This window comes from Salvelinus alpinus, chromosome 6 (assembly GCF_045679555.1).
Source record: "Salvelinus alpinus chromosome 6, SLU_Salpinus.1, whole genome shotgun sequence".
NCBI lineage: Eukaryota > Metazoa > Chordata > Actinopteri > Salmoniformes > Salmonidae > Salvelinus > Salvelinus alpinus.
The window spans coordinates 38612932-38629794 of record NC_092091.1 but is presented as its reverse complement, the minus strand read 5'-3'; the positions used below and the strand labels follow the sequence as shown (position 1 = coordinate 38629794).

Here is a 16863-nt window from a genome sequence, read left to right as displayed (position 1 = left end):
ATCTGAACCAATCATAGATGTCTGTTTTGCAAGTTTGGAAAGTACAATACAGTAAAGCACACGAGTGCAGTATAATGCACTGTGTGTTCAAACTTGTGAAACATAGACGTCCATGATTGGTTTCAGATTTGGTCTGGTCCATACCAACCAAATGTGGTCTTTTGTATATTTCTACCTTTGTGTAGCTATTCAGGATGCATCACAATGAAGATTTTTTTTATTCCTATCAATAATAATGCTTTTCTCTATAGTACTGATCAGGGACACATGATGTAATTCCGTTACCCGATGTAAGTCCACTTCATATAATGTAGTTCAATAACCAAAATATCTTCTTTTTTTTTAACTCAAGGAGTCATGTCGTAGCTGACACCACATTTTTTCTGCAGATATCTTTGAATCTTAATTCAGAGCAGATTTTCTTTGGAAAATCTGATCTCATAAATAATTTTACCATAATTCTGTTACCAGACTTTGCATCTGCGCAGTTCTTCCAGTAGAGATTTTTGTGTGAAATTTTCTGTTGAGATTGTTCAAAGCAGTCCTCATGCATAGAGTTGTATGGTTTGTTAAGCTTTTAAATCAATCAGTGAAATATCTGAGTCAAAGCGCAGTTCCGTTAGCATGAATTGCCCTTATGCAACGACTATTTTATAAAATGTTTATTTATTAGTAAACATTTGTAGGCTTTTCAATTCACTTTGACATTATGGAGCATTTTGTGTAGACCGATGACCCCAAAAAATCTCAAATCGATCTTATTTCAATCCGACTTTGTAATACAACCAAATGTGGGGGAAATCCAGGGGGTGAATACTTATGACACCCACTGTACAAATAAACACATTTCAAAGTGCTTGAAAAGCAAAACAAACATCAGTTGAAGTATGAATGACATGTGTATAGGTTTGGACTTAACAAGTTTTGAGTAGTGTAGTCCTCCAACAGATGACACGACAGTCAAGCACAAGGCTTGAGCAGAGGGAGGTTCAGGTGGTCAACAGGGGAAGCTGAGCAGCCAGAGCAGGTCTTCTGGGCGCGGGCAGGTACAGAACTACCAAACACCAACATTATGCCTGAATAGGGTATTGGGCCACCACGAGCCAGAACAGCTTCAATGCACCGTGCCATAGATTCTACAAGTGTCTGGAACTCTATTGGAGGGATGCGACACCTTTCTTCCACAAGAAATTCCATCATTTGGTGTTTTGTTGATGGTGGTGGAAAACGCTGTCTCGGGCACCGCTCCAGAATCTCCCATAAGTGTTCAATTTGGTTGATATCTGGGGACTGAGACGGCCATTGCATATGGTTTACATTGTTTTTGTGCTCATCAAACCGTTCATTGACCACTCGTGCCCTGTGGATGGGGGCATTGTCATCCTATGGGGGTATAGCCACTATAGCCAACATAATGGCCTGCCCAGCATTTTATACATGACCCTAAGCATGATGGGATGTTAATTGCTTAATTTACTCAGGAACCACATCTGTGTGAAGCACCTGCTTTCAATACGCTTTGTATCCCTCATTTACTCAAGTGTTTCCCTTATTTTGGCAGTTACCTGTCGCTCAAGGCATCTCACTGTCCACATCTCCACAGCGTAGCTATGTGACACAACTGTATGGTTGAGAACAAAAACAAATTTCAAATGTATGTCCTTCAACCAGTACTAGAAAGATTAGGCCTAGATTGTTTTGATTTTGATAGCATCAAAAAGGTAAACCACTGCCAGCTAATATGTATAGTAGACAGACATTGGAAAATACAATTTAATATAGGCCTAGTAATATCTGAAAAGGTCAGTAGGTCTGGAGAATGCGTTTTCATCCTCTGAGCCATCGAACACCAGCTTTCTTTTTCATATCCTATGGAAGTCCCATAGGTTATCCGCTATGTTCTGTTTAATATCACATCTTATTCCTGAGTAACTGTTCTTTTAAATATCAGATGTGTATGTCCAGTCAGGGATTACTGTGTGTACATTATCTGAGACAGTGTCAGTATGTAGGCTAACAAGATGATAATGCTGGATTATATGGTCAATTGGTCAGTCATTATTAGTCAGATATGGTCAGCACAGAGAGTGTGGTGTTTGATGGCACACACACTGTCGTGGCAATTTCCTGTATTACCAAATGAGGAGAGTTACAAACCACACACCAGTCAGAGTTATACTTAAACTTCATCTTTAATAATAATTTAAGCTTTGCAATAGCATTTGACTTTCAACAATTCACTATCTCCAATGAATAGTTGAGTCTCAACATAATGGCAACTGAGATCTTTTATAGCAAAGATACACCCCTCTCAACTTACATGACGAACCACCGATCTTAGGAAAACTTCCAAAGGGCCTTTTACTTGAGAAAGGAGTATCCCATAGCCAGATAGCATTAGCTATAAATTATCGTTCAGTTTGGTCTCTAAAACGAGGTTCTAATCTCGTTCCTGGTACTTCATAGTACCAAAACATTACCTCATTCAAGGCATAACTCAATTGTCAACTCTATATTCTCCTATCTCAAGTAAACCCCCTCTTCTCCCCACTCCTGGACAAGCTCACTGAGGGGAGTGACTTGCGCACATTGGTTCCCCCTTAATCACGCCATCCCTTCACATGGTTTAACAGATACATTCACATATGAAGACAATGTTCCATTCTGACCTCCCTCTCTGGGCCCCAAGTGACTTTTCCCTAGCTGAGAAGGGAAAAGTGCAACTGCCAACAGTGTAGTCCAAAGGGAGACATTCTAATGACAAGTATCTCACATAAGCATATTATGTAAATAAAACATCTTATTTATCTATGTTACCCAACTAATTCTGAATCATCCTCCACAACACACACACCCTCTCATCGGGAGTGTGTGTCACAGTGGACTGTGCTTTTTGCGTTGCTTTACATAAGTGTGGTACCACCCAAGTTGTGGTGAAAGGGCACAGCACTGACCCTGATATGCAAATGTTTGGTGATTCAGACTCTGAGATTGGCCTACCTGTCCAATCTAAAGATTTAATTATATTGTAATACTCTCTTGATAAACCTGCATCAGTCTCTAATAACAGTAACAGGGGATATTTGCTTTATGCTGTTGCTGAGATACAGGCTAGTCAGATATGTTGGTTGAAATCTGGTTATTTAGCCTCAGAAGGCTTCTCAAAACTATGCTTCTTTGAATTAGTTGGTAGAGCTGGGCAATATGGACAAAATATCATATTACAATTTGTTTACACATGTTTGACAGTATGACAATATTTAGTTTCTAAATTTCTAAATATGCTTTGAGTAGTTCATGTCCCTAGGGTGGCAACACACATTATGTGATTTCAATTAGGGCTTTCTCCATTTATACTCCCAACAAAAATCATTTTCTTATCATTTCCACACTGTGCCACGCATCATGATATGGGCAAAATCTAGTCCTAGTTTAATTGGTGAACTGTTGGAATCATAACAATTCTAATTATATAGTTGGAATATAGTGGGCAGGACCTAGAATACATTGTTGTTTGACATGACAATTAATTAATAAGCCAGGGAGGAATTATTGACAGAGTAGGAACCAATAGTTGGTCAGTGTTTCCAGGGGACCCTAATTAGATGTTAGATCACAAGTTTTGTTGGCTCGCTAGCTAGACAACATAATCATGCTTCGCCTATTCCTCTCTGATAAGCATGTTTGTGCAATGGTATCTTATCTAGGTAATGGTACCAGGCAGTATTAGCTAGCTAGTTACGGCTACTCTGACTCTTAGTACATTTAGCAAGCTGGCTAGCTAGCTTGCTAAATGTACTAACTAGCGATTAGCATTAGCTGCTAACTAAGTTATTTTAGCAACACATTGCTAAGAAAAAACAAAACTAACAGACACTAGTTACACAAACGAATAGTGTAATTATATAAGACTTGTGGAAGCAGCATGTCACCAACATCGTTGCATCCATCTGACCATTCAGAGTGAAAGGCAAGTGGTCGTGCAACTACTATCTCCTTGAGTGTCAGGGCTTGGTGTGGTTAGCGGCATGCAGGAGGATAGTGAGAGATATTACTCATATAGAAAACGGGGTGAACTATTTAAAAAAATATATATATATTATACACGCCGGTGTTGCACATCACATTTAACAAAGCAAACATTGAAATACCATTTATAGAAGGTAAAGTAAAAACTCATACCGGTCCGTGCATCAGTACCGGTATACTGTATAGTCAAATGCGGTATACCGCCCAGACCTATTAGTTGGTGTTTCAGAGTAAAGGACTCTTAGTGCTTGACCGGTCCTCTGTAATGGGTGATAGATCAGATGGTGTGTGGTGTCTGTGTGTGAGTTTGTAATTTATTTGGTGCCCGTGTTCGTAATTGATGAGATGGGTGTGTAAGTTGATGAGATGCGTGAGTGTGTAACCTTAGCTGATGAAGTGTGTGTGTGCCCTGGCTGTTTTGCTGCATTAGTGGTAAATGTTAAATGATTCAGAGCCCCTAGCAGCCTCTAGGCTGGGAGTGGGACTGCGACTGCGTTCCGAATAGACGCACTACTTTTGACTGGGGCCTATAGGGTGAGGTGCACTATATAAGGAATAGGTCTCTATTTAGGATGTAGCCAGAGACAGGGATTTCCTGCCACTTATCTCGCCGCCCTGTGTCTCATCACTGTTAGCTGCTGGTACAGAGTTAAACTGTGGCATTGGGTGACCGCTGAGGTTGTTCCTTTATGGCCAAGAGACTGGGGGAGGGAAAGCTTTTACGCAGGCGACTTGAGCAGTCAGGAAATTTACTGTCGTGGACTGGTACGTGAGTGGGGTGTAATTGAACCAGTCAGACTAAAGTGATTGCACTCTTTCCTTTTGTCCCTCTCTTTCCTATGTCTCTCTCCCTCCTTTTCCTCACCCTCCCCTCCCGCTCTCCCTCTCCCTGTCTCAATCCCTCTCTCCAGCCAACACCTACTTCTTCATGGTGCAAGCCCAGGGCATCATGTTGAGGGATAATGTGAGGACCATTGGTCAGATGATCAGACTCTACACCAATAAGAACAGTACTCTCAACGGCACAGGTGAGTTTGATAGGAGGTGAGCCAGACGGGGTCTCCAATCTTAGGAGGGTAGTAGACCAGACCAACATGACACGATGGGCAGCCAAAAATCACAAGATTGGCCCTCGCTCAAATTCTGAAAATCAAATAAAATGTTATTGTTCACATACACATGGTTAGCAGATGTTAATGCGAGTGTAGCGAAATGCTTGTGCTTCTAGTTCCGACAGTGCATTAATATCTAACAAGTCATCTTAACAATTCCACAACAACTACCTAATACACACAAATCTAAAGGGATGAAATAAGAATATGTACATATAAATATATGGATGATTGATGGCTGAACTGCATAGGCAAGATGCAATAGATGGTATAACATACATTACTCATCTGTATATGAGAATATACTGTAAGATGCATTGTTAAAGTGGCATTATTTAAAGTGACTAGTGATCCATTTATTAAAGTGGCCAATGATTTGATTCTGTAGCAGCCTCTGAGTTAGTGATGGCCGTTTAAAAGTCTAATGCCCTTGAGATGGAAGCTGTTTTTCAGTCTCTCGGTCCCAGCTTTGATGCACCTGTACTGACCTCACCTTCTGGATGGCAGCGGGGTGAACAGGGAGTGGCTCGGGAGGTTGTTGTCCTTGATGATCTTTTTGGCCTTCCTGTGACATCGGGTGCTGTAGGTGTCCTGGAAGGCAGGTAATTTGCCCCGGTGATGCGTTGTGCAGACCGCACCACCCTCTGGAGAGCCTTGCAGTTGAGGGCGGTGCAGTTGCCGTACCAGGCTGTGATACAGTCCGACAGAATGTTCTCAATTGTGCATCTGTCAAAGTTTCAGGTTTTTAGGTGACAAGCCACATTTTTTCAGCCTCATGAGGTTGAAGAGGCACTGTTGCGCCTTCTTCACCACACAGTCTGTGTGGGTGGACCATTTGTTTGTCTGTAATGTGTACGCTGAGGAACTTAACTTTCCAATGCTGTCCCGTCGATGTGGATAGTGAGGTGCTTCCTCTGCTGTCCACTGTCATCTCCTTTGTTTTGTTGACGTTGAGTGAGCGGTTGTTTTCCTGACCCCACACTCCGTGTGCCCTCACCTCCTCTCTATAGGCTGTCTCGTTGTTGATGGTAAAGCCCACTACTGTAGTGTCGTCTGCAAACTTGATGATTGAGTTGGAGGCGTGCATGGCCACGCAGTATTTGGTGAACAGGGAGTACACTCGGGGCCTGAGCACGCACCCTTGTGGGGCCCCAGTGTTGAGGATCAGCGAAGTGGAGATGTTTTCCTACCTTCACAACCTGGGGGTGGCCCGTCAAAGTCAAGGAACCAATTGCACAGGGCGGGGTTGAGACCCATGGCCTCAAGCTGAATGATGAGCTTTGAGGGTATTATGGTGTTGAATGCTGAGCTGTAGTCAATGAACAGCATTCTAACATAGGTATTCCTCTTATCCAGATGGGATAGGGCAGTGTGCTGTGATGGCGATTGCATCGTCTGTGGAACTATTGGGGCAGTAAGCAAATTGAAGTGGGTCGAGGGTGGCCGGTAAGGTGGTGGTGATATGATCCTTGACTAGCCTCTCAAAGCAATTCATGATGACAGAAGGGAGTGCTACGGGGCGATGGTGGCCATCTTGAAGCATGTGGGGACAGCAGACTTGAATAGGGAGCGATTTGAATATGTCCGTAAACACACCAGCCAGCTTGTCTGTGCATGCTCTGAGGACGTGGCTAGGGATGCCTGCTGGGCCGGCAGCCTTTTCAGGGTTAACACGTTTAAATGTCTTACTCACATCGACCACGGAGAAGGAGAGTGGCACTGTATTATTCTCAAAGCGGGCAAAGAAGGTGTTTAATTTTTCTGGAAGCAAGACGTGGCTGGTTTTCTTTTTGTTGCTTGTAAACCCTGCCACATATGTCTTGAATTTGACCCTTTGAATTACGACTCCACTTTGTCCCTATACTGACATTTCGCTTGTTTGATTGCCTTGCGGAGGGAAGAACTACACTGTTGATATTTGGCCATATTCCCAGTCATCTTTCCATGGTTAAATGCTGTGGTTTGCGCTTCCAGTTTTGCGCTAATGTCGCCATCTATCCACGGTTTCTGGTTAGGGTAGGTTTTAATAGACACAGTGGGTACAACATCTCCAATGCACTTCCTTATAAACTCACCGAGTCAGCGTGTAAATCAATTTTATTCTCTAAGGCTGCCCGGAACATTTCAGTCTGCGTGATCAAAACAATCTTGAAGCGTGGATTCCGATTGGTCAGACCAGCGTTGAATAGTTCTAGTCACGGGTACATCCTGTTTGAGTTTATGCCTATAGGACGGCAGGAGCAAAATGGGGTCGTGGTTGGACTTGCCGAAGGGAGGGCGGGGGAGGGCCTTGTATGCATCGCGGAAGTTAGAGTAGCAGTGGTCCAGTGTACTACCCACACGAGTGCTGCAATCATTATGTTGATAGAATTTAGGTAGCCTTGTTCTCAAATTTGCTTTGTTAAAATCCCAAGCTACAATAAATGCAGTATCAGGATATATGTTTTCCAATTTACATAGAGTCCAGTGATGTTCCTTGAGGGCCGTCGTGGTATCTGCGTGAGTGGGGTATATGCACAGCTGGGATTATAACTGACAATAATTATCTTTGGAGATAATGGTCGGCATTTGATTGTAAGGAATTCTAGGTCAGGTGAACAGAAATACTTGAGTACCTGTATGTTATTTGTATGTATTATGGATCCCCATTAGCTTCTGCCAAAGCAGCAGCTACTCTTCCTAGGGTCCAGCAAAATTAAGGCAGTTTATGATTACACCATGAGGTGTTAATCATGAAGCATACACCCCCGCACTTCTTCTTACCAGAGAGATGTTTGTTTCTGTTGGCGCGACTCATGAAGCTGTACCGACTCCAACAACATATTGAAAGTGAGACATGTTTCCGTGAAACAGAGAATGCTACAATCTCTGTCTCTCTGGAAGGCAACCCATGCCCTAATTTCGTCCACCTTGTTGCCTGGAGACTGGACATTGGCGAGTAATATACTCGAAAGCGGTGGGTGGTGTGCAGGCTTTCGAAGTCTGACGAGGAGGCCGCTCCGTCTACTTCTTCTGCGGCGATGTTGTTTTGGGTCGCCCTCTGGGATTAGATCCAATGTCCAGGGTGGAGGTCTGAACAAAGGATCTGCTTCGGGAAAGTCGTATTCCAGTTCGTAATGTTGGTAAGTTGACGTCGTTCTTATATCCAATAGTTCTTCCTGGCTGTATGTAATAACACTTAAGATTTTCTGGGCTAACAATGTAAGAAATAATACATTAAAACACTACTGCATAGTTTCCTAAGGACTCGAAGCGAGGTGACCATCTCTGTCGGCTCCGTTTTGCCAAATACTAAAGGGACTGCAGTTGATGCTATTTTCCTTCTGAGGTTCTTGTGATTTTTGGCTGCACTTTGTCACGTTGGTCTAACTGCTGTCTACTCCCCTCCACCTTTTATCTTAACCAGCATTCCTCTCTTACCAAAAAATGGAAAGTCAATGTCCATTAAATACCCTACTAATTTATTCGGACAGTGAAGCTAAAACTTATAATTTGGCTCTATTCACCAGCATTTTGGATTTGAGATCAAGTGTTTCATTTGAGGCAACAGTACAGAATGTCACCTTTTATGAGGGTATTTTCACATCCGTTTTAGAAATGAAAGCACTATATCTAATCCCCCCCCATTTCAAGGTGTCATATGTATACTGAACAAAAATTATAAACGCAACATGCAACCATTTCAAATAATTTACTGAGTTACAGTTCATATAAGGAAATCAGTCAGTTGAAATAAATTAATTTGGCCCTAATCTATGGATTTCACATGACTGGGTAGGGGTGCAGCCACAAAAGGGCTTTATTACAGAAAATACTCCTCTGTAGGCTACATCAAGCTTGTGACGACAAACTTGTTGGATGCAAAAAAAAGATGTTTAACCTGGCAAGTCAGTTAAGAGCTAATTCTTATTTACGTTGACGGCCTACCCCGGCCCAACCCGGACGACGCTGGGCCAAATGTGCGCCCTGTGGGACTCCCAATCATGGCCGGATGAGATACAGCCTGGATTCGAACCAGATACTGCAGTGAAGCCTCTGCACCGAGATGTGGTCTTAGACCCCTGCGCCACTCGGGAGCAATATAAATGAATGGAAAATAATATATTGTCATTTTGGAGACACTGTTATTGTAAATAAGAATAGAATGTGTTTCTGAGCACTTCTATATTGTGGATGCTACCATGCTAATCATTAATGAATTGTGGAGTGAGAAAGTCAGTGGCATAAATATAATACCCCCCCCCAGAAAAATAATTTCTACACTCCCATGTTTAGGGTAATCGTGGGAGGTTAAGATGTCTTGGGGGTATGATCTTTGTACCTCTAACTTTCTCACTCATCATTCAAGATTATATGTAATAATGGTAGCATCCACATTAATGTAGAAATGTTCAGAAACATTATATTCTTATTTACAATAGAAATGACTACAAAATGACAAAATACATGATTTAACATTCATTTATATTGGCCACAACATAATCTTAAATACAACCAAAACAATCTGTAAATGCACCCAACAAGATTGTAGAGTCACAAGCTTGATGTAATCATTGTGCTAGGTATTTGGGATCAAATACAATACTTTTGACTACTTAAAGACACAAACAGTGCCTTCGGAAAGTATTCAGACCCCTTGACTTTTTCAACTTGTTACGTTATAGCCTTATTCTAAATTGGGATAAATCAAGGTGTCTGAATACTTTCCGAAGGAAATGAATAATTTAATTTGTCCAAATACTTAGTGCCTTCCTGAAATATTGGCACCCTAGGTAAATATGATCCAAAAAGGCTGCGAAAAAATTGACTTGTTTATCAGCTTGATCTTACACTCAAAATATCATATGAATCTCACCTTTTTGAGTTAAAATTGTTCAGAAATAATAGAAAAACATTGTATTCAAAAACATGCGTGTCACACTTGTTGGCACCCCTAGAAATTCTGATGAACAAAATCGAATTGATGTATATTCCGATTGATTTTACCTTTTTTTGTTTTATTCTTTAGGAACTCTTAAGTGGTCAACCATGACTTCCTGTTTCACTGGGGTATAAATATGAGTTGACACGCATGCTAAACTTCCTTAGTCATATCCATCAACATGGGAAAGGCCAGAGAACAAACGCATGAAATTAGACAAAAGTTTGACCTTCAAGTCAAGCAATGGCTATAAAAAGATAGGTACACACCTGCAAATACCCATCTCCACTATTAGGGCAATAATTAAGAAATGTACCAAAAAAATGGAGCTGTGATGAACTTGCCTGGAAGGGAACTCAAGTGTATTTTGCCTCCACACAGTGAGAAGGATGGTTCAAGTGGCAAAAAAATCTCTAATGATTACAGTTGGAGAATTGCGGAAGTTGGTTACATCTTGCGGTCACAAAGTCTCCAAAACTACAATTAGACACCACCTCCATGCCAACAAGTTATTTGGATGGGTTGCCAGAAAGCCTCTGCTGTCACCAAACCACAAATGTAAGTGCCTGGAGTTTGCTAAATGACATTGGAACGTTGATTGGAACCAGGTTCTATTGTCTGATGAGACTAAAATAGAGCTTTTTGGCAACAACCACCTGAGATGTGTTTGGTGTAAAAAGAGCCATGGTCATACAGAAAATAACTTAATCCCCACTGTGAAATATGGTGGTGGATCTGATGTTGTGGGGCTGTTTTGCTTCCAAAGGCCCTGGGAACCTTGTTAGGATACATAGGATCACGGACTCCATCAAATACCAGGAGATTTTAGGCCAAAACCTAGCAGCCTATGCCAGGAGGCTAAAACTGTGTCGTTGTTGGATCTTCCAGCAGGATAACGATCCAAAGCATACCTCCAAATCCACACAAAAATGCTTCACTGGCCATAGAATCAAGCTTTTGCAATGGCCATCCCGGTGAGCTGAAGAGGAGAGTCTACAAGTGAGGACCAATGACTCTGAAGGACCTGGAGAGTTTCTGTATGGAGGGATGGTCTCAAATATCTTCCTATGTGTTCTCCCACCTCATCAAACATTATAGGAGACGACTCAGAGCTGTTATCTTGGCAAAGGGAGGGTGCACAAAGTACTAAATGCTGGGGTGCCAATAATTGTGTTAAATTACAAAAATTAAATTTTAAAAAAGTTCTCTGAAGCTCTTATCTAGAGCGATTTACAGTAGTGAGTGCATACATGTTCGTATTTGTTTTCTTTTCATACTGGTCCCCCGTGGGAATCGAACCCACAAACTTGGTGTTGCAAGCACCATGCTCTACCAACTGAGCCACACGGACAATGCATGTTTTTTAATATTTTTTCTTCTTCTTCCTAATGACTATTTTTGAACAATTTTAAATCAAAGGTAAGATTCATATGACATTTTTCTAAGCCTTTTTTGTTCATCTTTACCTAGGGTGCACAAATTCCGTAGGGCACTGTTTGACAAGGGGGGACTAGATACGTAAATCGCTAAACTTTAAAACGTATCTATGAAAATGTTGCATGATGTACTGTCACCTTATGAAACATTTTGTATAGCCTAATTAAAAGTTGTAGCTTCATTGTCCAAATATTTATGTAGGGGAGTGTATAAATGACATCTCAATCATCTCCCTTTTAGGTAGATCTTACTGATTTGAATAGGTAGTGGAGGGGAGTAGGCAGTGCTTCAGCCAATATGAGACAAGGGGCAGCCAAAAAACCCAAGAATGACCCTCACTCTAGCTGCAAGAGAGCTAGAGTCGGTCAGGCTTAGGCCTATTTTTCTTCCAATATGTTTTTGTGATTTTTGGCTTTACATCGTCTCATGTTGGTTGAGACACCGTCTACTCCCCTCCACTACCTATTAATCAGCATGATCCAGCTCTAAGCTACCTACAAGGGGAATATAGAAAAGTAATTTATACAATCAATCAAAAAATAAATAAATGTCTTGTGTGTTCCTGTAGATTACCCAGATGGCAGTAACTCCAGTGAATACATGTCCCAGCCAACCGCATACCTCCCTGAGAACTTCACATACGCCCAGAACCTCCCCTGCCCAGAACGCTTACCTTCTATGAGTAAGTAACCAGAACGCTTGTCTTCAAACCATCAGTTTGCCTACTGAGAGGATTTTATCAAACGCATGATACTTACGGGAATGCATTGCGACGCAGACTCGACAGACCAGGCTGGGAGGAGTGAAAAATGTGTCCTTAGTAGTATTTTCTTCTCTCAAAATAAAGACAACACAGATTCGAGCCAATGTCTTAAGTAGCTAAAACTGTCATTACTACAAACTTTTGAAAGTGACAAAAAGGACATGTTAAAATTGTCAACAACTTTATATCGAGCGGGTGCCTTTTTGATTTGACAGGCCTGCTGCACATGCTCAGTTCTGCTCGACACGACCATTAGACCCGATGCCGTGTTTCTGCGCATGAGCTGTGCTAGCTAACATCGTGAGAAGCAGTTTCTGCCTATATTGAATTTTACTATGATCAGGTCGTGTTATGGAACTCATGAGAGAAGCTACTCTTGGCTGTCTCTGTGCATCCTCTTTCTCTTACTATTTCTCAATCTCTTGCTCCTCATTCTGTCCCACTCGCTCCCCCTGTAGGATGTGTGTGGCTTATCATGCCGGTTATATCTACATAGGCACTTTAGCTACAGTTAAACGTATTGCATTACCCATTTCCCCTCTGCTATCAATGAAATCTGAAGATAGACGGTAGGAGAGTGACATGACACATACAGTGCATTCGGAAAGTATTCAGATCCCCACATTTTGTAATGTTACAGCCTTATTCTAAAAATGATGAAATAGTTTTTCCCCCTCAATCTACACACAATACCCCATAATGACAAAGCAAAAACAGGTTTTTAGGAATGTTTGCAAATCTATGAAAACAAAACTGATATCACACTTACATAAAAGTATTCAGACCCTTTACTCAGTACTTTGTTGAAGCACCTTTGGCAGCGATTACAGCTCCAAGTCTTCTTGGGTATGATGCTACAAGCTTGGCACACCAATATTTGGGGAGTTTCTCCTATTCTCCTTTGCAGATCCTCTCTAGCTCTGTCAGGTTGGATGGGGATCGTTGCTGCACAGCTATTTTCAGGTCTCTCCAGAGATGTTTAATCGGGTTCACGTCCGGGCTCTGGCTGGGCCACTCGAACATTCAGAGACTTGTCCCGAAGCCACTTCTGGTATGTCTTGGCTGTGTGTATAGGGTCATTGTCTTAATGGAAGGTGAACCTTCGCCCCAGTCTGAGGACCTGAGCGCTCTGGAGCAGGTTTTCCTCATGGATCTCTCTGTACGTTGCTCTGTTTATATTTTCCCCGATCCTGACTAATTTCACAGTCCTTGCTGCTGAAAAACATCCCCACAGCATGATGCTGCCACCACCATGCTTCACCGTAGGGATGGTGCCAGGTTTCCTCCAGACGTGACGCTTGGCATTCAGGCAAAAGAGTTCAATCTTGGTTTGATCAGACCAGAGAATCTTGTTGCTCATGGTCTGAGTCCTTCAGGTGCCTTTTGGCAAATTCCAAGTGGGTTGTCATGTACCTTTTTTACTGAGGAGTGGCTTTCATCTGGCCACTCTACCATAAAGGCTTGATTGGTGGAGTGCTGCAGAGATGGCTGTCCTTTTGAAACATTCTCCCATCTCTACAGAGGAACTTTGGAGCTCTGTCAAGAGTGACCATCGGGTTCTTGGTCACCTCCCTGACCTAGGCCCTTATCCCCTGATTGTTCAGTTTGGCTGGCCGGCCAGCTCTAGGAACAGTCTTGGTGGTTCCAAACTACTTCCATTAAAGAATGATGGAGGCCACTGTTCTTGGGGATGTCAGGGTAGGTTCCTTGTCAATCATTGGCTTATTGGTGAAATCAGCAGTCAGACAATATCTTCTTTAAGTAAATCAATCAAACCTTTTAATAATGAAATTGCAGACAGAAGTTGACAATGGAAACACAGCACGTATGTTTCAGAGTAAGTTCTGTGAAATAAAACCGGTAAAAATTGCTTTAACCTTTCTGGCGAAGGCGTTCCGCTAGCGACCCACCTCGACAACATCCGGTGAAATTGCAGAGCACGAAATTCAAAGGAATCACAAATGGTCCTTTTGTTCGATAGTCTTTCTTTATAACTCTAAAAACTCAGTTTAGCTGGCACGCTTCATTCAATAATCCACCGGTTTCCCTCAAATGCATACAAAATTAATCCCAAACGTTACCAATAAACTTCTCCAAACAAGTCAAACAATGTTTATAATCAAGCCTCAGCTACCCTAAAACGTAAATAAACGATAAAATATAAGACGGAGAATCGTTATTGTCTTTACCGGAGATAAACCACAAAGATCGTGCTCTCATCCAATCGCATGAAAACACTACAGCCAAAATGGGAGCTACTTAGAAAAACTACAAATTCTAGCTCATTTTTCCAAAAACCAGCATGAAACGCTTTCTAAAGACTGTTGACGTCTAGTGGAATGCCCTAGGGACTGCAATCTGGGAGGATTTCGCCTCATAATAAACATGACAGCCATTGAAAACAGTGGTAGGCTGAAATTATTATTATTTTTGGGGATTGTTTGTCCTCTGGGTTTTGCCTGCCATTTCAGTTTTGTTATACTCATAGACATAATTTTAACAGTTTTAGAAACTTTAGTGTTTTCTATCCAAATCTACCAATTATATGCATAGCCAAGCTTCTGGGCCTGAGTAACAGGCAGTTTACTTTGGGCATGCTTTTCATCCGGACGTCAAAATACTGCCTCCTAGCCCAAAGCGGTTTTAATATACTTGCAGTCAACCCCTTGTGGTGTAACTGCCTACGTCAACACCTTCTACTCATGAGACCAAGCCCATGCATATACACTTATGCAAACTTGCAGGAGAACAATAGTCCAGTGTTTTCTAAGGGCTCAGCAGTAATTTTCCATTCATGTGTGGGTTACAGTGGTATGTCTGATTTGTCTCTTATCTATTTACTTCCCTGCAGGTGTCTGTCTCTTTTAGCCTTGAGGCTCTTTCTCACACACACCCTGATTTGACCGCAATTGCTCACACTTCTGTTTAGACCATTTCTATAAGAGGCAGAGACTAGTAAAGAACTGTGGAACAGTATTTAACCTTATAATGCATATATTGCTAATCTGTGGTCCAGGACCCTATATATGTAGTGGGGGAGGGTCTTATAGCCCGTCCCCTTCTATTAATACAACATAAGCATAATCAATTATAATACATCAATCATTTGGTGCAGCCCCTATCATGACCCCAAGGTGACCCCCATCCAGGGACTTTCAATGCTGCAGACATTATTTTGGTACCCTTCCCCAGATCTGTGCCTCGACACAATCCTGTCTCTGTGCTCTACTGACAATTCCTTCGACCTCATTGCTTGGATTTTGCTTTAACATGCACTGTCAACTGTGGGACCTTATGTGGACAGGTGTGCTTTCCAAATCATGTTTGATCAATTGAATTTAACACAGGTGGACCCCAAACAAGTTGTAGAAACATCTCAAAGATGATCAATGGAAACAGGATGCACCGGCACTCAATTTTGTCTCAGGCATTCAGACCCTTTGCTATATGTAAATAGGGTATTTCTGTTTTGTGATAATACATTTGCTAATATTTCTAAAAAACTGTTTTTAGCTTTGTCAGTATGGGGTATTGTGTGTTGATTGAGAAAATGTTTATTTAACACATTTTAAAATACGGCTGTAACTTAACAAAAAGGGAGGGGGTCGGAATACTTTTCCGAATGCACTGTACATGCTTCGGGCCTCGTAATTCAATTTTAGTTCAAATTTAGTTCAAATCTTCCCCGCGCTTGGAAACACTACAGCCAAAATGGGAGCCACCTAGAAAAACTACAATTTCTGGCTCATTTTTCCAAAAACCAGCATGAAACTCTTTCTAAAACTGTTGACATCTAGTGGAAGCCCTAGGAACTGCAATCTGGGAGGATTTCGCCTCATAATAAAAGTGACAGCTGTTGAAAACAGTGGTAGGCTGAACATATTTTTGGGGGGGATGGTTTGTCCTCGGGGTTTCGCCTGCCATATCAGTTCTGTTATACTCACAGACATAATTTTATCAGTTTTTAGAAACGTTAGAGTGTTTTCTATCCAAATTATATGCATATCCTAGCTTCTGGGCCTGAGTAACAGGCAGTTTACTTTGGGCACGCTTTTCATCCGGACGTGAAAATACTGCCCCCTACCCAAGAGAGGTTAAACAGGTGTGTGTGTATTTACTGAAATTGTGTTGTGTGTGTGATCAGTGAGTTCTATGGATGTCAACATGACTTTGTAACAGGTGTGTGTGTGTATTGACTGAAGGTGTGTGTATTGTGTGTTCTCAGTGTGTCCTATGGATGTGAATATGACTAAACAGTCCCTCCAGGATTTTTCGACTCTACGCTCAACTTATTTGGGCCAAAATCAACAATTCCCCCATATTACACAAATTTGACTTCACTGCACTTGTTTCTATATTAAACAGTTAAATCAAAGCTATTTTACCGCATTAAACTGTCAAATCACTGCAATACAAAAAGAGAGCTTGTAATGAACTATTCATCACATAAAATGTTTCAGTCAAGCCACATGGCAATAAACTTTTTCTGCATAAGTGCATTTTTGTGGCAAATTGGACAAAAAACATTGAAAACAGGCCATGCAAAATGTCAGAATTGCCGCAGAAAAATCCAGCAGTTTTGCCTGCAACTATTTTCTTTT

The 16863-nt window shown here is 41.7% G+C and overlaps 1 protein-coding gene across 1 annotated transcript in view; it reads left to right on the top strand.

Annotated features, from left to right (window-relative positions):
- The window catches only part of LOC139578658 (beta-1,4-galactosyltransferase 6-like), a 41650-nt gene that overhangs the window by 15081 nt on the left and 9706 nt on the right, over positions 1-16863 (top strand). The window contains exons 2-3 of the mRNA XM_071406570.1: positions 4941-5057; positions 12068-12181. Coding sequence (XP_071262671.1) covers positions 4941-5057; positions 12068-12181 — 231 coding nt within the window. The remainder of the gene's footprint in view (positions 1-4940; positions 5058-12067; positions 12182-16863) is intronic.